The 24,434-nt window shown below is 33.6% G+C and overlaps 4 protein-coding genes and 1 long non-coding RNA gene across 5 annotated transcripts; 2 read left to right on the top strand and 3 right to left on the bottom strand.

Annotated features, from left to right (window-relative positions):
* Positions 1-1,240: 1,240 nt before the first annotated feature.
* LOC125594267 (eIF5-mimic protein 1-like) lies at positions 1,241-3,731 on the bottom strand. The gene is made up of 8 exons (XM_048770530.1): positions 3,565-3,731; positions 3,359-3,382; positions 3,137-3,242; positions 2,993-3,061; positions 2,427-2,920; positions 1,966-2,227; positions 1,613-1,821; positions 1,241-1,519 (listed from the first exon to the last, which is right to left on the bottom strand). The coding sequence occupies exons 1-8, from the start codon at positions 3,567-3,569 to the stop codon at positions 1,453-1,455; spliced, it is 1,236 nt and encodes a 411-aa protein (XP_048626487.1). The 5' UTR covers positions 3,570-3,731; the 3' UTR covers positions 1,241-1,452.
* Positions 3,732-8,450: 4,719 nt separating this feature from the next.
* On the top strand, positions 8,451-10,956 carry LOC106451544 (cytochrome P450 81D1). The gene is made up of 3 exons (XM_013893484.3): positions 8,451-9,096; positions 9,729-10,117; positions 10,234-10,956. Exons 1-3 carry the CDS (start codon positions 8,586-8,588, stop codon positions 10,837-10,839), a joined length of 1,506 nt encoding a protein of 501 aa, XP_013748938.2. The 5' UTR covers positions 8,451-8,585; the 3' UTR covers positions 10,840-10,956.
* A 352-nt stretch (positions 10,957-11,308) lies between these two features.
* LOC125594269 lies at positions 11,309-14,377 on the bottom strand. The gene is made up of 2 exons (XR_007329797.1): positions 12,246-14,377; positions 11,309-12,161 (listed from the first exon to the last, which is right to left on the bottom strand). It is a non-coding gene; the product is annotated as an uncharacterized LOC125594269 (long non-coding RNA).
* A 3,525-nt stretch (positions 14,378-17,902) lies between these two features.
* On the bottom strand, positions 17,903-18,799 carry LOC106453708. The gene has a single exon (XM_013895926.1). The coding sequence runs from the start codon at positions 18,797-18,799 to the stop codon at positions 17,903-17,905; it is 897 nt and encodes a 298-aa protein (XP_013751380.1).
* Positions 18,800-19,158: 359 nt separating this feature from the next.
* LOC125594268 (peptide chain release factor PrfB1, chloroplastic-like) lies at positions 19,159-21,442 on the top strand. Its single transcript, XM_048770531.1, has 7 exons — positions 19,159-19,450; positions 19,547-19,612; positions 19,678-19,898; positions 19,967-20,170; positions 20,263-20,478; positions 20,652-20,838; positions 20,993-21,442. Exons 1-7 carry the CDS (start codon positions 19,291-19,293, stop codon positions 21,295-21,297), a joined length of 1,359 nt encoding a protein of 452 aa, XP_048626488.1. The 5' UTR covers positions 19,159-19,290; the 3' UTR covers positions 21,298-21,442.
* Positions 21,443-24,434: the final 2,992 nt, after the last annotated feature.

Raw genomic sequence — 24,434 nt, 5'->3', positions numbered from 1 at the left:
ACCGGCTAGCGAACCAGAAATTTTTGGATCATGGGTCATTGTGGTTCGACCGGGACAGAACCGGGTTTGATCGGGTTTACTTAGATTTAACTAAATTTAATGATATTTTATAAATAATATGCATATTAAAAAAAAATCATATCAAATAAAATGTTTAGCCATAATGTGTAGTAAAACTTAAAAATAACAATTACAATCTAAAATCAATATGAAAAGCACATTTAAACTTTATTCTCAAATCTTATCACTAAATCTTCATCACATTTTTTTTTAAAAAATTATATACATATTAGGTAAAAGTTATATTTTGAAATAAAAATTTCACAAACGTAAATGTTTTAATTATTTAAATCTTCAAAACAAGTGACCATGAAATGAAAATAAAGCAAAGTGAAAAGTAGACAAAAAAAATTTTGACGTGAATATTAAACTTTGTAACTCTTTAACCAAATTTTGGCTTATATACGAACTGGGTTTGGCCGGTTCATTGGGTTGCCGCTTCCCGGGTTTTTGATGGTTCGCTTTTAGTTGGGTTTTAACATTAATCCAACCCGAATTATTTTTGGTTCATGGTTCAACCCCGTCCGACCGCCGGTTCGGTCCGGGTTTAAAAACATGACCAAAACCATATGAAAGATCCACAAATTCTTCGTCTAATCCAAACCAAACTAATTTTCAGGTAAATTTTAGTTACTTGGTCATACATTATTTAGATTTACATATTGTATACTCCCTCCGTTCCATTAATATAGATTTTCTAGAAAAAAATGTTTGTTTCAAAAAGATGTATTGTTTATGTTTTCTATGAAAAAGTTGTAAACTTCAAAAAAATTAGTTGGCTTTATTGAATTGATATTGGTTAAAAGTTATTGAAAATTAAAAATTACATAAAACGATGCATTTATTATGGTAGTTTAATGTGTTTTCTTAACGTGTAAAAATACTAAAAAATTAATCTTTGTGGAACTGATGGAGTATTATTTTATTTTTAAAATTTGTAAATTTTAAAATATATTTAAATTATTAATTTTTGTTTAAACGATTTACCAAACCAACCGAACCACAGTGATCCAAACCGTAATATATAAATATTTTAATAATAACCTAAAATTTTAGCTCAACCACCAGACGCCCACCCCTAGTTTTTGCACTTTCACATCTCTTGGAGACGATCACGTGGCAAACAAACTTGCAAGGAGTGGACGACTTCAGCCTACCTCTAGAATAAACCGGTAGCAAGAAGAATTCAAAACCCATATTGAAAACAGAGAGTAAAATATTCAACACAAAGGAAATACAATCATCTCAAGAGCAGAAATATTGCCAAAATACATCAAGAAAAACAGAGTGCAACAAAAGAGTTTAGAAAATAAACTCTGTGGATTTATTGTCTTTAGCTTAAGAAACACAAACACACTGAGCAGGCTCTTTTTTATTGGAACCACGGTTCACTCACTCTTCTTCCTCTGCCTCTTCAAGCCAATTCACAAATGGCTCAAGGCTCTTCACAAAGGTTTGCCTGCAACATTTACCACAAGAACAAAACCATCAGATAAATTTGTTAAACAAAGCATTCCAAATGAGTATAGTGCTACGGGACCAAAGCGCGTACCTGCCCTTCGTGTTGGTTCCTTTACGGAACCAGTGGAGGATGGTGTCTTCAGCGAGGACATCCAGATCATAGAGCGACCTCACTACTTCTGGGAAAACTTTCATAAGCTTGGCGTCCTCATAACATTGCATTTGGACCTTGTACATCAGCTCCAGCTCTAGCTTTCCGCTGCTGCAGACCGTGTTCAAAAGTGGAGCCCATGCTTTCACCTGCGCACAGGTAAAAGAAATCAAGAGATATAACCGTGACCACACATAATAGGGATCATCATCACATACAATTCTTAGATGGAATAACACACATAGACTATATGCAACTCTTAGATGACATGACAGTTGCAAATAGAATCTTACCTGGCGGAGAACAGAATTAGCATTTTGCTGCTGGTTTTTACCAGACCACTGAACAGCATCCATTAAACCATCCCAAACGACACGCACAACCTCAATCTCTGGGAGTTTGGCGTCTTTGACAAGCTGCTTCACCGTTTCAATGACTTCATCTACACTACTTTCCTCTGTAACCTTGCTTGTAAGAACGGTTTTGATTTCCTTCAGCTTCACCTCAAACATTTTCTTTGAATGGTACTCAACTAGATCAGTCAGCCCCTCTTTCCTGAAAATCCAAAAAAGTAAAACACAAACTATTTGTCAACTAGTTGTACTAACAACGTAAAACAGAAGATAAGAATGCAAACTTGGCATGTAGAAGCAGACAAAAGAGGGATATAACACCATATGATTGATTGATCAAAGATGTATTAATCAAAACTATGATATTGAAATGGAACAAACTTAAAGGGAGGAAAACTCACGTGAAATGCTCTGCAAAACTTTCAGCAGTTCGCCTTACAGGTGGTAAGAAATCCAAAAGGTTGTCTTCCATTTTGCCACGCCTCAGAATAGAAATCAAGTCTTCAAGACTGTTCTCAACCAAATACTCCTTGAAGAAGTCGGTCACAAAAGTGAGCACTATCCCTTTGGCAACAAGATTATCCTTGAGCAAAGGCTGGAAGACAGTCTCCGGAGGCAATCCAGAGAGCTTCTGGGAAAAGGCAAGTGCTGTGAAGATGGCAAGCTTCTTCCTCTCATTCTCCTCAAAAAGCTCCAGCGACTGCAGGAATCTCCTTGTGACATTTTCAAGGTTCTTTATGAGCGACGGCCTCCTCCGCAGAATCTTCTGTATATAGACAACAGACGGCAAAATGGCTTCACGCTTGGGCTCGCAGTCGATTACAGAGTAAGGATGGCGTTCACCCTCATCAGGCTTCACTGTTCCAGGTTGTGTACGTCGTCCTATGAAAACAACCTTCAAGAAAAACATCTCCCAATCATAAAAGAGATAACCGAAAACAAACAAGAAAGTGAACCAAAAGATTACCTCAAAGAAGATGTCACCGTATCTTGAGAAATTAAGATCTGTTGACTCAATACTTTTGGCAACAAGTTCCTAAAAAATCAAGAGCTATAAGTTTAGACCAAACACATATAATACTAATAACAAGTAGGAGGACACGAAACACACCAAATCACCAGCATTATCAAGGTAAATCTGGACTACTGCATCAGAAAATGCTGCAGGGTCCAGAGGAGCAGCAATATTCCTCTTGCGGGTCTTAATCCGCGTACCTCTGCTCGTACAGATGATGAATATTATAAGCAAAGAAATCTCAAGTCAAAATAATAACATCTTAAACAGTCTTTAAAACTGTTGAGGGGAAGACACAAAATTGTTCAGAAGACTTACCCGAGAGTGGGTTTCTCCTTCGAGCTGCACAACAAAACGAACCAAACATATTAGCAAACAGATGCTCTTTATCAGAAGGCAATCGAAAATCAAGAACCCTAATTATCATTCTTTCATTCATTCAAATCAACAGTAGTACTGGGTGGAGATACTCTTTATTGAAAAAAATGAGAGTATCGATCCATCGCTGAATGGGGGAATCTTACCTCATAAACCAAGATGAAGAGGGATCAAAGAGGAGATGAGACTCTGTGGATCTGAGAAGCGTATCGAGTGTGAAGAAGAAAGAGGAAGGAAAGGTGAAGTAGGCCGATGCTGTTGAAGAAGACGAATATAACCCTCACCACCTTAAAATATCTATCTTCTGACCCGGTTCGGATGTTTCTGATTATTATTATTATTATTATTATCTCGATGGTCGATGGGTTTAGATTAAACCGTTTTACTATTAACAATTTCTTCCATACCATTAGCAGCAGCTCAAAGACATGCTATTTCTAATGCTGGTGGTACCTTCTAAATCCTCTTCTAAACACATTTTCTAATAAAAAAACTTCTGCTCTTTGCACAACAATAACAAATCATTTCATCAAAAAGTGTATGAACCTAACTTTTTATATCAAAGTGAATTATTGGGCGAAATAGGAAAAAGTGAATCACCAGACGAAATGTGAAAATCTATAGCAAGTGCCATTGTTTAATTCTGGTGGAGTTCAAATCCGCCAAAAAGAGAAATACGCTTGGAAGTTAAAGGCGCCTAAGAAGATATGTCATCTTATATGACAATTGTTAACTGGTCATGTGGCAGTAAGGAAGAACTTAGCGAGACGCAATATGAGGTGTGATAATTACTGTCCAAGATGTGATGAACTAGAAGAATCTATAACCCATGCCATATTCGAATGTCCACCAGCTCTACAAGTTTGTTCCTTATCATCGTCTCCAACAAGCCCATATATATTTCTAGCACCAAGCGTCTACACAAATATAGATTACCTGTTCTGGAGGAAAAACAGTATTATCGAGCCAGAACAAGACATGAATCCTTATCCCTGGATAATCTGGAAGGCTAGGAATGACAAAATTTTCAGGGGGATAGACAGAGATCCTTTGGAGCTAGTTCGACATGCAGAAAGTGAATGCCAAGCCTGGTTTGATATGAACGAGGTGGTACAACCATTGGTACAAGAAAACAATAATGAGGAACCCCAAGTCATAAGCTTGAGTAACATTTGCTTGTTAGATGGATCTTGGACAGCCTCTGCTCACTTTAGTGGGAACATTCAACTTATGGGGACAAGAAATTTCACAGCCTTGTATTCGGAAGTAGAAGCGATGTGGTGGGCAATGGAGAATATGCTTCAACATTCAACATGTCGAAGCTTTAGGACAGAATGTAAAGAGCTGGTTGCAATGAAAAAGGAACTCCATGCTTGGCCAAGCTTTGCGACAGAATTGGAGAGGATAGAGACGCTACAGATATGCTTCCCAGACTTCAACATCATTCATGTTCTACGAGCGCGCAATCAGAGTTCAAATTTTTTAGCTAAGACTGCTAGATCCTTCCATAGGGAGTTACATTTTATTGGTTGTTCTATTCCGGTCTCGTTACCCAGACTACCTCAAGCTTAAGTAATAGAATGATCTTTTAACGTAAAAAAATAGTTAATTAAATGGTCATACTATGACTTATCAATAGTAGATACAATATAGGACTTTAAATAAATAGAGTAGATATTTAACTGAAGTTTTCTAATTTCTACTCATATGATTTAATTAACATTTGTATATTTGATGTAAAAATAAATTTAAACCATTAATCTGATATTTTTAATAGTTTTATTAATTTATAATGGTCTTTAATTCAATGAAAATTTCAAAATTAAAATATTCACGTCTACTTTTTCAATGCAAGTTTCGAAGTTAACGTATTTGTGTATTTTATATGGTATATATTTTAATTTAAATAATATATATATTTTAATCTGAATATCTATTAAATGATACCTCATATTCATATGATTTTAGGATCATTTGTATCTTTTTATATCAAAAAAGTAAAACCATTGTTCACAAAATTTTCATTGTAAGACTTTTAACAATTTTAGTAATTGTAGTCGTTTAAATTTTTTAAATATAGCATATAAGAAGAAAATTATTTTTTTTATTAAATGGTTAATGTAATTGTTTCATTTAATTAATAATATAAATTAAATAAAAATGATGGAGGATACAAAAACTATTATCAAATATTTATTATTCAAAATCATTAATTGTTGTATGTTAATCATAATAGGTAATTCCATAGATTTTATTTAAGTAAAGAATGGAGAATGTTTTTATGCACTTCTAATCAATTTGATAATTAATTTAATAAAAAAAAATATAATATAAATTTAGTTGGACCAACCTATTTTTCTAAAGATTTTGGGAATCATCTTAGTGATGACACGTAACTACAGTTAAAGGTTGCAATGCTCCTCCATCCCCTATATATTAATCATGGAACATTACAACATGTTTTCGTAGCCATGCGTCATCACAAGAATGATTCTTAGAATTGCTAGAAAAATAAGTTGATCCATGTAAACATATACTATATTTTTTATTAGACTAAATATCAAATTAATTAATAGTGTACAAAAGAATATTTTTTCTTTCTTTAAATAAAAGCTACGGACTTACCTAATATGATTAACATATATATTACAATTAATGATTATGAATAATACATATTTGATACAAAATTTTCTAACCTCTTTCTTTTTTGTTTAATTTTATACTATAAAAAAATTAAAAAATCACATTAATCATATAATAAAAACAATTAGAGTTTTTCTTATGGATTATATTTTAAATTTCTAAAAACGACTATAAATTACTAAAAATGGTAAAAGTCCCACATCAACATTTTTGTGATCATTGGTTTAACTTTTTTTTTGTACAAACAAGATACAAATGATCATATATCATAGGGGTGGGTGTTCGGATACACGTTCGGGTTTGTATAGGATATTTTAGTATAAATGTATAGAACCCGTTCGGGTATTTCTACATTTCGAGTCGGGTTCGGGTATTTTATGTTCGGATTCGGATATTTTGGGTCGGGTTCAGATATTTAAATTTTGAAGAAAAAATAAATAAATTATTCATTGTTTACGTTTTTGTATTTAAAATATATTTTAACTTAACTGTTTTTTTTTATTTTAAGATTAAACTATTAATAGGTTCGGAGATAAAACTTTAAAATAGAAAGACATTAATTTAGTTGTTGTTTTGAAATTTTAGATGCAACTTTTGTTAATGCAAGAAACGAGAACTTGATATATATTTTAAGTGAGTAACAAATAATTTTGTCTATAATTATATGTATATTATCTAATTTTGATCAATATGAATCATTAATATCAATATTTTGAATAAAATGAGAGGAATAAACTAGAACTATAGAGTTAAGTATACTTATGTTTGGTTATCTTCGGATATCCATTTGGGTTAGGATTTATCCGTTAGGATTCAGATATTACCCGAACTGGTGAAATAAGTAATTTGTTTTGTTGTTCTAATTAGATGATTTTTAGACCGAGCTGGTGGATATACTATACAAACATTTATATTTCGAGTCTGCATTTATATTCTATAATATCTTGATATACTAGATTTGAATATTAACATGTTAATATAGTTTGCCGATGATTTTTTTTCAAAATTTTGATTCTTAGATATGTATATGGAGTGAAACTAATTTTTACAGATGTCCATTTTTTTTTAACTGACATTATGTAATTCACTGAATTCATAAAAGAAGTTAAAAAAAGAAACTTAAGTCATATCAATGAAACAAAGACGAGAACGTGCACAATTCTATAGAGGTAGAAAATAAAATCACTTATAGAGAGTCAATAGTAAACAAATCAAGAGCAGAAAACCTAAACCCTTTTCGTCATTATACAATCAATGTTGCCTATTTGGTTTTGGTGATTTATGTCAGCCGCAAAATTTAATTTCCTTTTGTGCATATGAAGTCTTAAAAATAATTAAAATGAAATATAATACGTTAATTCTTCAACAATAATGATATATTTAATAGACTAACATTTGTATTCATCATTTTATAATTAATAAAAATTGTAGTGTTGCAAAATGTTAAAATTATTTTATAAACACATTATTATAAGAGCTCACTCCGCACATGCGAGTGGGTTATCATCTAGTTAATATATAAGGGATATCATCTTTATGTTCGACGCTTATATGCATTTTATCCAGATACACAAACTTTGTTTGTTACCTACTTAATTACTTTTTTTTAATACCACTTACTTAATTACTAGTATCCTCCTGTATTTACCTTCCTATTCTCAATAGTGAAAACACAAAGTACAATAACAACTATATAAATTAATACTTGATAAAATAATAAATTCGCTAAATTAATAAATTTATTCAGTCCCAAATTGAACCGGTTCAAAATATGACAAAACGATAAGATAATAAAATAATATTGTTTTAGAAAATCTTATGTATATATAACCCGCTAAAATCATAAAATTAATAATACATATATATATATATATATATTGTCTTTATAAATACAAATAAATCATTGCATTATTTGTTTTAGATTCACAATGAACTTAATCTATATTTTTCTTAATACTTCAATTCTAAGAGACATATTTCGTATATACCAAATAATGGCCCCGACTGGTAACATATTGTATTAGAGTTGATTTACAATAAAAGTTACAATTCGATGTAATTCGCATTAAAAATTATGTGGTAGAAACTTTAGATGAGTTATTAATTTTTTTTTAAATAACTGATTGGTAACATTTTTGATGTATAAATTGTAGAATTTTATTTCAAATAATAACATTTATGATATATTTAATAAAATAGACTGAAAATGTAAAGTATATAATAAAAATTAAAGAAATATTTACTTTATTTTGTATATAATTAATATAGTAGAAACTTGATGTCAGATTAAAACATTTATGTAATGCCTTACTTGGGTCTAATCCCATCAAATCACATAGCTTAAAGCATTTCTCCACTCCAATCTAATTAGATGAAAAGTCAAAACCATCAACATTGCTTTCGTATTATTATATCCTAATTTACAACGTGCCGAAATTCAAATCATACGAGCTACTTTATGCTTTTTCAGCACTATATAACCACTTGAACTAAAGACAATAAAAGAGAAAAAAAGAAATAACAAATGGAAGATAATAATAGGGTAGTTGTTCTCTATTCCATATTCCCCCTCATATTATTGATTATCTTTCTCAAGTTCTTGAAACCAAACAAGCAGAATCTTCCGCCATCTCCGCCGGGATGGTTGCCAGTGATAGGCCATCTCCGCCTTCTGAAACCCCCCATCCACCGCACCCTCCGCTTCCTCACTGAGTCCCTCCACGGCAGCGGAGGCGGCGTGATGTCACTCCGACTTGGATCCCGCCTAGTATACGTGGTGTCTTCACATAGGATCGCGGCGGAGGAGTGCTTCGGGAAGAACGACGTCGTTCTAGCTAACCGGCCTCAGGTGATCATTGGAAAGCACGTTGGGTACAACAACACAAACATAATCGCTGCACCTTACGGTGATCACTGGCGCAACCTCCGTCGCCTCTGCACCATTGAGATCTTCTCCACCCACCGTCTAAACTGCTTCCTTTATGTCCGTACCGACGAAGTACGCCGTCTCATAAGCCGCCTCTTCCGTAGCGCAGGTATATATGCTACATACTACATGTGTTTTTATTGTTTGAGAATTTGTTGATATAGTGAAAACATATTCGTAGACTTGTACTGTTAAGACCATAAACGTTGAACAATTAAAATGAAATAGATATCATATGCGATATAGGCCCTTGTGGTGGATGATATGATAGAGGTCCCATCAAAACTTTAATAAATCACAAGTTTACAGCCATTCATTCGTTTTATTCATCTTTTTAAAAAGAGTAGAAAGAGAAAAAAATGGAGTTTTACTCATAAAAATGGGAATTATGTTTTTTCTTTTGGTAAAAAAATGGGAATTATGTTTACATATGGACTGCAGCGTCCGAGACGAAAGACCGTTAACGGTGAACCACCTAGTGATCTTCGGGTCCATGCTCACTTCGGTCTCTAGTTTGGACCATCACGGTAGGGCCAGGATACTCGGTTAGAAAAAAAAACAATTAGAAAGAACACAAGAAAATAAATTGTAACTTTGATTGATTTCATATGCTTCGCCACAACATTCAATTCATTGTGCTCCACGTCATCCAAATAGCCTTCACTCGTAATATATGTCGACAGGCGTAGTCAGAGTTAAAATATCATGTTCTAAAACTCGGTTTTAATGAATTAATTACAGGTTCTGAAAAATCGGTTGTTGAAATGAAACCCATGCTTACGGACTTGACGTTCAACAACATAATGAGAATGATGACAGGAAAACGATACTACGGCGAAGAAACAACGGATGAGGAAGAAGCAAAACGTGTCCGTCAGTTAGTGGCAGATGTCGGAGCCAACACGAGTTCTGGCAATGCTGTTGACTATGTTCCGATCTTGAGATTGTTCTCAAGCTATGAGAAAAGGGTAAAAGAATTAGGGAAAAAGACAGATAAGTTCTTACAAGGCCTTATCGACGATAAACGTGAACAACAAGAAACCGGTAATACGATGATCGATCATTTGCTTGTTCTCCAAAAATCTGATACTGAGTATTACACTGATCAAATCATCAAAGGCATCATACTGGTTCGTTCAATTTTTTTTTCCATTTCTTTTTCCTTTATTTTTGCCTATCACTTGTTATGATGTCTTTTGTTAACGTTTTTGCTATTATTAAACTAAGACTATTTGACGTAGCGCAGGTTATGGTAATAGCAGGGACTAACACATCAGCTGTCACTTTAGAATGGGCACTTTCTAATTTGCTTAACCATCCTGACGTTATACGTAAAGCTAGAACCGAAATCGATAAACAAGTTGGTTTAGACCGGCTTATTGAAGAATCAGATCTCAGCGAGTTACCATATCTCAAGAACATCGTCCTAGAGACACTCCGGCTACATCCGGCAACACCATTGTTGGTTCCACACATGGCATCAGAAGATTGCAAGGTGGGGTCGTACGATATGCCACGTAACACAACGTTGTTGGTGAATGCGTGGGCCATACATAGGGATCCAAACTTGTGGTATGATCCGGATTGCTTTAAACCAGAGCGGTTTGAGAAAGTAGAGGAAGCACAAAAGCTTCTGGCGTTTGGATTAGGGAGAAGGGCATGTCCTGGTTCGGGTTTGGCCCAGAGAATTGTAGGGCTTGCTCTCGGGTCATTGATACAATGCTTTGAGTGGGAGAGAGTTGGAGAAGAGGAAGTGGATATGAAGGAAGGAACTGGTAATACAGTACCCAAAGCAGTTCCGCTGCAAGCCGTTTGCAAGGCTCGTCCATTTCTACATAAAATTCTCTCTTGAAGTTTTAAAGTTCGAATATGTGTGACAAACTGGAAGATTGGAGATTTCCCTTGAATGTTCTGTTGTATTTACTTTCAAATATATAACACAAAAAAGCAGGGATGTTCCTTAATGCTAGATAACTAATCTAAACAAGAATAAAGGATATTCTTTAGACTCTAAGAGCATCATTATCCCAAAGACCCATTTAGGGTCTCTTATTCTTTTTTTAATACTTTTAAGTAGTAAAAGTGAATTAAGAGACTTAGTTAAGAGACTTGAACATTTATATGTACCAATGCAAGTCTCTTAATTAAGGTTTCTTAAAACTATTTTCATTGAAACTTAAATGTACTTTAAAACCTACTTTTTTTTTATCAAACTACTTTCAATGAAATATAGAAGAGTTCAACTCCATCAATGGAGGATACAATAAAGCTACAAGGAGCCAAACAAACCAAAGCATAGACCAATAAACTGGACAAGCAAATAAGAAAGTTTAACCATCTTCAAAACAATGTTCCTTATAACAATTTCACTAATAACAAGTCCAAGGAGATAGCAAGTAAAGTTAACCTTATTAAGTGTAACACACTTTGCAACCTTCACCATATAATCATAGAATTTCTAACTAACAATCAGATCTAAGCCTACATATTATAACTCATGTAGTATAACAGAAAAATATGAACTATGCTCCCATAAATCCCTCACCTTAGCCACTTGACAACAAGTTTTCATTTTCTCAACTTTGGACAGATCCGTTGTACCGCTCGTTTTCCATGTTCCCGAACTCCAGACCCTCTCTCCTTATAGTTGAACATATATCCACGAGTCCATAAGGTTCCTGCCAAATATGAGCTCAGTCCGAGCTCATTTTCCCAACCAAACAAGACGATCCATCAACATACCACTCTGTTTCACAATGTACCAAACCGGTTCAGAAATACATGAATAACTAATAAACTGACCGTCCACTTTTCGATCACACCGTTGAACTCTGAGTCTGCAGTGTCCCCTACATCTGTACAAAGTTTCAGTCAGATCAGCATACAAATGAACCTCCCACGCTCTCTTGAATTTGCTGCAACAGAACAGTTGAACCTCCCAGATTTGAGCTGCTACTTCTGATGCTTGCGTAGGAAGCAAGGCACACCACAACGAAGTCATTACTCCAATGACAGAGACGTCAGTTTCTATGGCTTCCCTGCCACGTCCTCTATTAATAGAAACTCCATATGTGATCTCCCAAACTCATATCTGATCCGGATCTCTCTTTCGAAACTCCATCTCAAACTGTGTACTTTTTCTTCTTCTCCACCTTTGTTTCCTTCTTCTCTAGTCTTTTATTCAATTGGATTTAAATGAGATTTTAGATTTAAGTCTATGATCACTTTTGGTAAAGAATCAGATTAGTGTTTTGAAACCTGTGTGCGAAGAAGACGCGGCGGCGGAGGAAAACGTGAGGTTGACGAGAAGTGAGTCTCTGAGTCGGCTGATGGCGCCGGAGTCATCGCGGAGAGGTCATCGTCAGAGTCGCCGGTTGATGGAGTCGGAGTCGTCGCTGATAGGTCATCGTGGAGGAGAGATCAGCAGATGGAGTCGGAGTCGCCGAGGAGACACGAAAGAAAGAGAGAGAATGCTTTGGTAGAGAGAGAGAGGGATGAGATAATGACACGTGTTCACAAAACCCGTCTCTTGTGTGGCTTAATTAAGCGACGTCTCCTCTTTAATTAGCCAATTTTTCTTTTTTTTTAAATCTGAATACATTGAATACGGGCTTTAAGAGCCCGCGATAATGGTGCTCTAACACCCTCTTGCAGTTGGAGCGCGGGGATCTAACACGTCTAGACTGGAGTGAAAGTCGATGAACAAAGAAGACGGTAAACCTTTAGTGAATATGTCTGCATATTGCGATGTGGAAGGTATATGTACAACTCAAACCTCACCCTTTTGGACCTTATCTCTCACAAAAATGTTGGACCCAAACTTCGACATGATCTAGCGAAAACATATGCCGGCCCATGTTAAAGAAAGACTTAGGGCTCGGCCTCATCGAAGACTGATGCTCAGAGATGATCTCGAGCTCGAACAAAAGGAACGAGGTCAAAGACTCGTTTGAAACTGGAAAAACAATGTCGAAGGAATATCTTCCAGAATCATCGGAAGACAAGTCAAGAGAAAAATACCCCGAAGATCTCGAAACAACCAACATGCAAAGGAGAAGATAGCAGAGTCATTTGCACCAGATCAAGATTATAAAAGTCCATTTTTGTCGATTTGCATATGATTATATCATTGTGCTCTCAAATCAAATGAAAGAACAGCAGAGTATGATCCGAGAAATCGAACGCAAGCACGTCAATCAACGAGGAAGTGGCCAAGCTACGAAGCATGCTCTACACCCTCAAAGATAAGTCACAGGGCCATGAGATCGCGCATTGAACTATAGTCAATCGACTAGAACAAGCTGAGAGGGAACTCACGGCACATCGAACTGGGCTCTCGACCGATCGAGACATCGATCAAAGCCTGCAAGTTGCACCCCCATGCCCCAAAGACAAAGCCAAGGAGCATTTTGAACTCCCGAGTTCCCAGCTTCCAATATGTATGCTTCGAGGTTGGGGAACATCGAGGTCAACACCTCGAACCGGAATGGTCCATCGAAGTCTGAGTTTCAGTGGACTCGACGAAATGTAGATGACAAGACAACAAGAGCATGAAAGCCCAGCGGTTCGCGTCCAGAATAACTCAACCAAGAGGCAACCCAAAAAACGATCGCAGGAGACCCCTCCTAAGTCCTAACAGGACCCAAATGAAACCAAGACCGCTACGGGTTATGTCCTTTGGTCAATAATATTTTGTAATAATCATTTCAAAAAAAAAATCTATATATTTTGTAATTATGTTTCCATACAATAATTAAAATTTTCAATATTTACAAGAATGCCATTATACTTTTTTTTTCTTTTCTAAAATTACAAAAAAAAACTATAAACACCCTAACATTTATTCTTCTTTACAACAATGTCACTATCATCATTTCTCCAACCACCATAAACAACTATTTTAGAACAGTTAAAACTCAATTATTCAATTTCTATCTCGTATCTTCTTATTCTACACTCACAAAACTTTATTTTCTCTCCACTTTCATCTAAAAAGTTCATATAACTTTCATTTTCATGTTGAATTCACTAGTTTTATGATCCATTTCGATATTGCTGATCTTCGATCGGGCTCTTGAGTCAGTGATTTTTTTTTTTTATTGTATCCTTACAAATAGTGCAAAGTTGTGGGAGCTAAAACCTCTGATCAGAATTTTAACGTGAACATAGTAGGGTTTAGGGAAACGGTGAGAAAACATTTCTATGAGCAGATCTCTAAGATTTCGAATTCGACTAATATTATTGACAATGAATATGATGAATATAAAGAAGCTAATCAAAAGATAATACAACTCGAAAAGAGTATTCAAGTTCTCAAGGGATCAGTCAAAAGGCGTTTGTATATAAAATGGTAATCTTGGCTTGTCTTTTACACTCTTCATCTCGATCCAACTATAACAAAACATGTTACCTCCTTGAACGGAAGTGTATGAAATGGATAGCGATGCAACAATTGAATCACTGATATCTTATGAATTTGCATGATTTTAACCATCATTTTGTGTAATATTGATCATATATATCACCATTTAGGCATATTTAGGTTGCATTGCATTGAATATGTCTATATCATGTGTTGGAGATAGTTGTTGGTGAGTTTAAAGCATTTGAAGGGTTTTGAGGCAAAAAGAGTGATTTTGGTCGAGAAACGAAATTGAGCCTTCACAGCGGCCTAATGCCATGCCCCAAACCCGATGTAAACCTTTAGAAGACGATACCAAGTGTTGGAGCGGCCTATTGCAGCGGTATGTGGTAGCCACATGATTTTTGGTGAAGTTATGCGTGAGCTCACTCGACATGTTGCAGCGGTCTCAAAGGCTGCGACTAAGAAACCATCAAGACCTTCAGAGACAAAGTGTTGGAGCGGCCTTGAGGCGGGCAACCAAGACGCTGTGAGCATTCCAAATGTCAACATCCAGAGTTTGACAAGATTTTTTACCATTTTGCTATTTATGTCTTAAGCTACTATAAATACATTTTATACCTAATTTTAGATCTTATCTCATTTTCTTTCAAATAACAATTCAAATAATTACTTAGTGTATTACTAATAATTTTATATGTTCTAAAAGTTCGAAAATACAAACAACATTCAATACTGTATATATCTATAATATTATTTGAGAAGTTAGTTTCTTATCTGTCGCGCTCACGTTAACTCTCACGGCAGTTGATTACACTAATACCCATGAATTAGAAAATATTACGTTTAAATACTATTATTAAATTTTTAATGTTGTTTCCTTTTCAAAATTTTCCAAATAACATATATAATAAAAAGGAAACATTTATAATGTTGTTTCCTTTTCTATTTAAATAATATTTTTAAATAACATAAAATATACTTTTGAAGTAATAAAATATTTCTTTATATCTATATTTTCTTAGGATTAGGAAATTATATATATAAAATTGTTAGGAGAAATTTTTTAAGAATAGGAAATTGTATAATTATCAAAAAGTATAATATTCCTATGTATCGTAGAAAATTGTATAGTTATCACCTTAGCTTTATAAAAATATCAAAATTTAATTTCAGAAAATATTAAAAATAAAAAAATGTAAATAAGGAAAAAAGGGTCAATTCGTATGATTGTTTTTAAAATATTACCTTATTATATATAATTCTTTTTTATATAACAACGTGGTTAAGAAAATTTATTAAGGGTATCATATATAGTTTATAATTAGTATTATTGAAATGTTTTGTCTATTTTTTATATATTTAGTTGGCTATAATATCTTTCAATTACAGCAAAAAAAACTATAAATTAAATTTTACTTATATAATATGATTTTTATGTCGAATGTGCATGTATTTTTATAATATTTATCAAATTACATGTTGATGTTTTTTAAAAAAAATATTAAAAAATTAAGGGATGATCAATAGGAAGTTACATGCGTAAGTAGATGATACATTTTTGAAAGCTCATGAACAAATATCACTATTTACAATAATTGAAATATTTTTAAAATTCTAAATAACTTTATGCCTTTGATTTATTGAATGGAAACTAAAATTTATTTTAAATAATCTTAAAAATGAGAATTCAGATTTCCTTTGGTATTTTGATTATAGTCCTATTAAGTTCCACAAACATATTAAATTTATTTTATTAATGTAAATTATAGGATGACTCATAACATATTAATAAATGAAATCTCTATATTATTATTTGAGAAGTCAGTTTCTTATGTGTCGCGGTCACGCTAACTCTCACGGTGGTTGATTACACTAATACCCTTAATGAATTAAAAAATATTACGTTTAAATACTGTTATTAAATTTTTAATGTTGTTTCCTTTTCAAAATTTTCCAAATACCATATATAATAAAAAGGAAACATTTATAAAGTTTAAAAAACGAAAATATATTTATATATAATATGATTTCACTAAAAAAGGAAGTTCACAAAATAGAAATAATCTATTTAAATAATATTTTTAAATAACATACAATATACTTTTGTAGTAATAAAATATTTCTTTATATCTATATTTTCTTAGGATTAGGAAATTATATATATAAAATTGTTAGGAGAAATTTTTAAAAATAGGAAATTGTATACTTATCAAAAAGTATAATATTCCTATGTATCGTAGAAAATTGTATAGTTATCACCTTAGCTTTATAATAATATCAAAATTTAATTTCAGAAAATATAAAAAATCAAAAATGTAAATAAGGAAAAAAGGTTAATTCGTATGATTCTTTTTAAAATATTAACATATTATATATAATTCTTTTTTATATAACAATGTGGTTAAGAAAATTTATTAAGGGTATCATACATAGTTTATAATTAGTATAATTGAAATGTTTTGTCTATTTTTAATATATATATTTGACTATAATATCTTTCAATTACAGCAAAAAAAATCTATAAATTAAATTTTACTTATATAATATGATTTTTATGTCGTTGTGCATGTATTTTCATAATATTTATTAAATTATATGTTGATAATTTTTTAAAAAATATTAGAAAATAAAGGGATGAACAATAGGAAGTTACATGCGTAAGTGGTTGATACATTTTTGAAAGCTCATAAACAAATATCACTATTTACAATAATTGAAATATTTTTCAAATTCTAAATAACTTTATGCCTTTGATTTATTGAATGGAAATTAAAATTTATTTTAAATAATCTTAAAAATGAGAATTCAGATTTGCTTTGGTATTTTGATTATGGTCCTATTAAGTTCCAAAAACATATTAAATTTATTTTATTAATGTAAATTATAGGATGACTCATAACATATTAATAAATGAAAATAAAAAATATTAACCAACTGTTATAATTTAGTTCTTTTGTAAAATTTATATATACGCATGAGACTGTAGAATATTATAACTCAATGTACTCACAACATGAGTGACTCAACTAATCCAACTTATATCTAAAATCATAGATTTAACTACAATAAGAATAAATAATTTTACAATAATAATTTATTTTATAAATGTAAATTATAGTATGACTCATAACATATTAATAAATGAAAATAAAATATTAACCAACTGTTAATTTAGTTTTTTTTCTGTAAAATTTATATATATGCATGAGACTGTAGAATATTATCGTTATATTAATTTATGTAATTTGGAATCAGATACTTTAGTTTATTTTATATTTCATTCTAAGCACAATATATCTTAAGTTATACATCAACTTCCTTAAATATATTTACAGATAATGCAAATAAGAAAATTAATCATAATATTTTAATATATATAAAATAAAAAAATTATAGTTGAATTCAGAGAAATATATGCAATTTAATATACCCAAATGATAACTACAACGACTGTAAAACCAACAAAGCCGACTAGATATAACATATCTAAAATCATATGTCTTTTTTTTGGTCAACGAAATTTTGCATTAATAAAGGAAAGGAAAAGGGTTTAGCCCATGGGCCGGTCCATTACATGGTTTGGGTTTCTGAGAATGTATTTGGCTAATGCATCAGCATGCCCATTCTCAGCCCTAGGGAGATAGAAGAAAACTAAATCGACAAACAGAGAAAAGAAAGCTTCGATATCGTTCAAGATGCCATAGATCTCTTTCTCGAACAGTTTTTCGTTGATGGCCCTGATCAGGGTTTGGTTGTCGGAGTACATCCGAAGGTGTGTCACACTCAAAGAGGACGCCGTTTGGAGAGCTTCCCTCACCGCCAAAGCTTCAGCCACAAGAGGAGAGGAGACGTTTTGCTGGACCATCACACCCCGCAAGTCGATGGATCGGGGAAGATCTTCGATGATCCAAGAAATTCCGGCTGTGTTGGTCTTCTTATCCCACGCCGCGTCAGTTTTGCAACTTGTGATGTCGGTAGAGGATCTGTGGGTTGTCTCGAGGCGTGGCCTGTTGGTAATTCCTCTCCTAGCTCTTACTGATGATGCGTGTGGAGCCGGTTCAGCTTGAATCCATTCCCTAGCTAACTTGATTCCTCTTATGGCCGTGTCTTCCACTGTGTAGGTTTTCTTCTCGAAGATTAGTGTATTCCTTGCTGTCCACAGAGACCAGAAGATCCAGGGAAGTATGTTGGTGGTGACTCCTAGAGGTGGGAGGCAGCAGTTTGTCCTGGAGGTTACTAGCACCGCTTTGAGTCTTGTCTGAGAAGCGATGTCCACAGTTGGTGAAAGATTAAACTGCTGCCATACCTTTTTAGCAAAGTCGCACTTGAAGAAAATGTGAGCTTCTGATTCCAACTCTCCACATCTTATACATTTGGCTTCCTGTGTAACACCCCTTCTCTGTAGGTTTTCTCCAATGGGAATGACTTTTTGGATAGCTGACCACATGAAAGTTTTTATTTTGGGGGGAGTATTCACCGGCCCACACATCTTTCATCTTTGATTTTGATCTAAAATCATATATCTAATTAAAATAATATAATACTATTAATATAAATTGTAAACAAATTATAAGTTAATTGAAATTAAAATAAATAACAATCAATTATTATAGTATATTTATTTTATAAATATTTATATCCGTGCATGAGCATGGAAAATCACCTAGTAATTAGTATATGATAAAAAAAATTTCAAAACAAATAATAATCGAATGCTAATATCACAATATTTATATACAATAAACATATACTTTATGTTTTTTAAAAAGTTAAAACAATTATCCGCACAAAATGTAGTGATATGTTAAAGTTTTGTTTGATAATAATAAAAAGAAGATGTTAAAAAAAGTTTTTTGAAACTGATGACGTGGGGGCTAGCTAGCTTGGTGTGGATAAGTTGCAGAAGCGATTAGATTTGGGGAAACAGCGGAAGGGAATATGTCGATGGAGGTCACCACCGTTCTCAGACCTCTCGTCATCGCCGGAAAACCTACGCTTCCTCTTCTCCGACCGAAGATTGTCCATCTTCTTCGTCTCTCGCTTCCGCTTCGTCTCCCCCATCTATCTTATTCTTCCACCTCTCGTCTCACTTCTCCCAGTCTGTTCTTCTCTCAGTCTATAGCTGCAGTTTCAAAATTTTCGTCATCATCGGGCTAACAATTTTCTTCCATTTTTATTTTGTTTTGTCTTTCAGTATCATTCGCTACACAGGAGAGTAGTAACCTGAGCGAAAGTGATACGAGCGAGTGGGTGATGCAAGGTACCACTTTAATGTGTTGAGAATTTTAAGTTACAGGGGTTTTGATTTTCCTTTTTTGTTTATAGATTTTTATACATTGAGGAAGGATGTAGAAATAGCATCAGCTCGTGTTGAAGAGATTAGAGCTTCTGCTGGTTTGGAGCAGTTACAACACGAAATTGCTCTTTTGGAGTCAAAAGCTACTGATACCTCCTTCTGGGACGATCGTGCTAAAGCTCAAGAAACGCTTTCCGCCTTGAACGATCTCAAAGATCGGTTGCGCTTGCTCTCTGAATTCAAATCTATGGTACCTGATTCTTTTTGAATTGTTTGCATTGTCCTTAAGAAATGTGGTAATAATACTTTGTGAGGCAGGTTGAAGATGCGGAAACGATTGTTAAGCTAACAGAAGAGATGGATTCTACTGATGTGAGCCTGCTTGAAGAGGCCATGGGAATCATCAAAGAGTTGAACAAATCCGTTGATCGATTTGAGCTAACGCAGCTTCTGTCAGGACCTTATGATAAAGAAGGCGCGGTAGTCACCATTACTGCTGGAGCTGGAGGGACTGATGCTCAGGTAATCACTGTTTACCTGACATGACAATCCTTTGAGGCTAGGCATCTATCTGTGTGTTTCCTATAATTTTTCTTTGATAACTTCCAGTGCAGGATTGGGCCGACATGCTACTTAGGATGTATATGAGATGGGGGGAGAAGCAGCGGTACAAGACTAAAATTGTTGAAATGTCGGCTGGAGAGGAAGCTGGGATTAAGTCTGCCACGCTTGAGATCGAAGGGCGTTATGCGTATGGTTACCTTTCTGGGGAGAAAGGAACTCATAGGATTGTACGACAATCACCATTCAATTCCAAAGGCCTTCGCCAGGTTTATTAAGCTACTCCTCTTACTTAAAAAGAACATGAAACAATTTATATGATTTTGTACACATCTATGGTAAATAGCAGCCGCTCACTAATGTGGTGGAGTGTTAATGAACCCCAAAAGCATATGTGTTTTTTTTTGGTGCTATTCACTTATATTTTGATATTTGCACACAGACGAGCTTTTCTGGTGTGGAGGTGATGCCGCTTCTGCCTGATGAAGCAGTCGGAGTTGAAATACCAGAGGAGGACCTTGAGATTACTTTCACGAGGGCTGGTGGAAAAGGAGGACAGAATGTCAACAAGGTTGAAACTGCTGTTCGCATTACACACATCCCTACTGGCGTTGCGGTCCGTTGCTCAGGTTTGTCCTTGCAGTCTCCACTAATCTACTCTTATGTTGGTCTAAGTAAACAACCTGTAGTGAAGAATCTGAATATCCCGCATGATCCTCTTGACGCTTTCTCGCATGTTGTGCGTTACTGATATATGAGAAATGATTTTATATTGAGTGGCAGAGGAGAGAAGTCAATCGGCGAACAAGACGAGAGGTCTGGCCCGACTTAAGGCGAAACTGTTGGTGATTGCGGAGGAGCAGCGTGCGACTGAAATCAAGGAAATAAGAGGAGATGTAGTGAAAGCTGAGTGGGGACAGCAGATCAGGAACTACGTGTTTCATCCTTACAAACTGGTTAAGGATGTCCGAACAAGTCATGAGACTTCAGATATCACATCTGTAATGGATGGTGACTTGGACCCTTTCATCAAAGCTTACCTTAAGCATAAGTACACCTTAGCCATGGCTTCTGTTGTAGCCAATTAGAACATTTTGATAGGTTTCTTCTCTTTTATTTCTCTCATTAGATAGAGTCATCTCCTCCTACACTGTTCAATTTACTATAAAATCTCCAAAATTTTAAACAGACAAGCTTAAACAAGATCCTAATGCAATTCAATTCTGTTTGTAACTGCTATAGGAAACTAGGAATGGTAAAAAAGGTATATACCTTATATTATTGAAATACCTTAAAATTATATGTAACATTATATGTGGCGGTAACGAGGAATCTGATACGTCGTCATATGCAATGTGATAATTATTTCCCAAGATGTGGAGAACCCGAAGAAGCTGTTACGCATGCTATTTTGAATGCCCACCAGCATTACTGCATTGTCTTTATCAGCAATTTCATCTAGCCCTTGCATTTTTCATTTACCGAACATTTATGCTAATATGGACTATCTTTTATGGAGAGAAGAAAAGAAAACATCGACGAACCAGAATGGACATGGTCCTTATCTCTATATAATATGGTATACCCGAAGGCTTAGATGATAAACTAGGGGATAGACAGAGATCCTATGAAGCTAGTCTGGTACGCAGAAAAACGAGTGTCAAGCGTGGTTCAAAGAAAATGAGACAATACCTTTATCGCCACAAGAAACTCCTAATGAGCAAATAGAAGTCTGAAGCTTGGGTAATATTTGTATGGTGAATGGTTCATGGACCTCTACAACTCAGTTTAGTGGATGCATATGAGTTGGGATGGATAGCTTAGGAAATATTCAACTTATGGGGACAAACAACTTAAGAAGGAAAGAAGCTGTTTTGCGCACACATAATTAGAAGCATTATGATAGGTTATGAAAAGAATACTTCTTCATTCAACATGTCATAACTTTGGTACGGATTGTAATGGGAAATGACCCTCATGCATGGCCGAGCTTCTTAACGGAACTGGAGGTGATAAAGACTCTACGATTGTGTTTTCCAAACTTCAAGATCTCGTACATCCCAAGACCGAAAAATGTAATTTCTTATTCTTTAGCTAGGAGTAAAAGGTTTTTCATAGAGAAATTTGTTTTACTGGTTGTTCTATTACAGTTTAGTTACCAGACCACCTCAAGTTTCAGTAATAAAAAGTCGTTCGTTGTCAAAAATAGAAAATTTAACTGTATATCTCAGACACAACTACCGAACATTCAATTATTGCATTTCTTTCTTCTTAAAAGAATCTGATAACATAAATAAATCAAAACATGAGTTCCAATTGGTAATTGAAAGAGTTATGATCTTCTCTTGAAATCTAAAATAAGCTTAGCTTCAAAAATGGCCGAAAATAAAATAATCTAATCTATTAAAAAAAATACAAAATTGAATTTACCCTAGTTTTCTCCAATATTTACATTGTCATGCCACTAAAGTATTAAATAATCCTAACTTAGGTAGTTATTGTCTTTTCTATTTTATTAAATATTTCCTAAATCAAGTTTTGCTAAATTTCTGTGTTCAAGATATTTCCTAAAATGATTAGCTAAATTTTAGGAAATTCAAGTTTAGAAAATATTTTTAATAATATTATGTAATATTTTCCAAGTATCATATAATCCCAACACATTTAGCTTGTAAGGCCTAAGATATATGTATTTTGAATATTCCAAAAATATAGGTTTAACTGTTACCATTAATTATTTTCAACAATAAAATATATATATGCTAAGATTAAATATATATATTCCAAACTCTATTGTGCTGTAAACATTTTTTTTCTTTTGTTGATAAATAAATTTAACATTTCAATAAAAAAAAATATTTTAGAATTATTTGTAAAATAATATGGATTGTTTATAACCAAATATTCATTTTTAATCTATCTAAATCTCACTTAATATATATATATATATATATATATATATATATCAAAATTTCTAAAATATATTTTAACCTTTTCAGTTACTATTAATTATTTCAACAATAAAAAATATCGATATTAAATATAAATATCACTGAATTACTTGTAGAATAATATTTAATGTTTCTAACATATTATTTTCTGATGTATCTAAATCTCGCCATATGACCTATATTTAATCAAATATTTAAATTATTATTACATTTGGAAAAAAAAAATTTGTTAAGAGAAAAATTGCTCAAACATATTAATGGGTCAATATTTGTCGAATGTGTAGTATAGCGCACAAGTCAATATTTTTACAGCATTTAAAAATTTTAATTATTATGTTTATAAAATATTTTGAAATAAGATAAATATTAAAATGTTAATAATAAAAATTTAAATAATATTCATGTTTTTAAAGTGTAATAAATACCTGCACGGGGGTGTGGGTCGAATTCTGGTATAGGTTAAAACACGATGTGAGAACTTTATAAATAAGGAAACTTTGGCTGACTTGCAATTCTTGAGAATTGGTTGGTTTTAGCATGGGTGTCGACCGACACCAAGGGTGAGTGTCGATCGACACGCTCTTCAATTATCAACTCTGACTTCAACTTTTCAGCACAACTTCTCTTAATCCTCCACATAGCTCTTTATTCTCCAAAATGCTCCCAAACGTATATGAGCCTGCAAAGACTCTTGAACTGACTCGAAACATTGATATGACTCTAAAACTGGACTTATACCATGGTCAAAATCCATAAAAACCAAGGTATATCAGTGAGCTGTAAGTATTTGGCCAAAGATTTTGTGAAACTTTACAAGAGAAGTTTCATATAAAAGTAATGGGAGCATGTTCCTTATAGTTTACTTGTCATGTTAACGACCGAGGAGAAAAAAAGTTAACGAGGGAAGAGACCTTAACGCGTGAAAGGAAGGTCTCTCTATATCTCTGTTGCTATGTAGTGCGAAGATGCCGATCTCGTTTCTCGCAAACTAATTGTGTGATTGTTTTAAAGATTATACAAAAGTGGTTTTGTAGAACTTGTGATGATTTTACGCAAGCTGTCTCGGACAAGTCATATCATATGCGAAACTTTCCAAGTTATTTTTCATGGGAGATGTTTTGTATATTGTTTGTAAGTGATTGTGACATTAATAAGCGAGAGTACGTTCCTCGTTCATATCGCCATGTTGTTTTGAAACCACTGATACTGTTTTCACGTAGACATTTTCGTATAACTTGTTCTAGTTGTACGAAAGTTGTGGGTAACGATTCTAT

This window comes from Brassica napus (assembly GCF_020379485.1).
Source record: "Brassica napus cultivar Da-Ae chromosome A5 unlocalized genomic scaffold, Da-Ae chrA05_Random_30, whole genome shotgun sequence".
NCBI lineage: Eukaryota > Viridiplantae > Streptophyta > Magnoliopsida > Brassicales > Brassicaceae > Brassica > Brassica napus.
The sequence above is the reverse complement of the archived record's forward strand: the minus strand, read 5'-3'. Positions and strand labels throughout refer to the sequence as shown.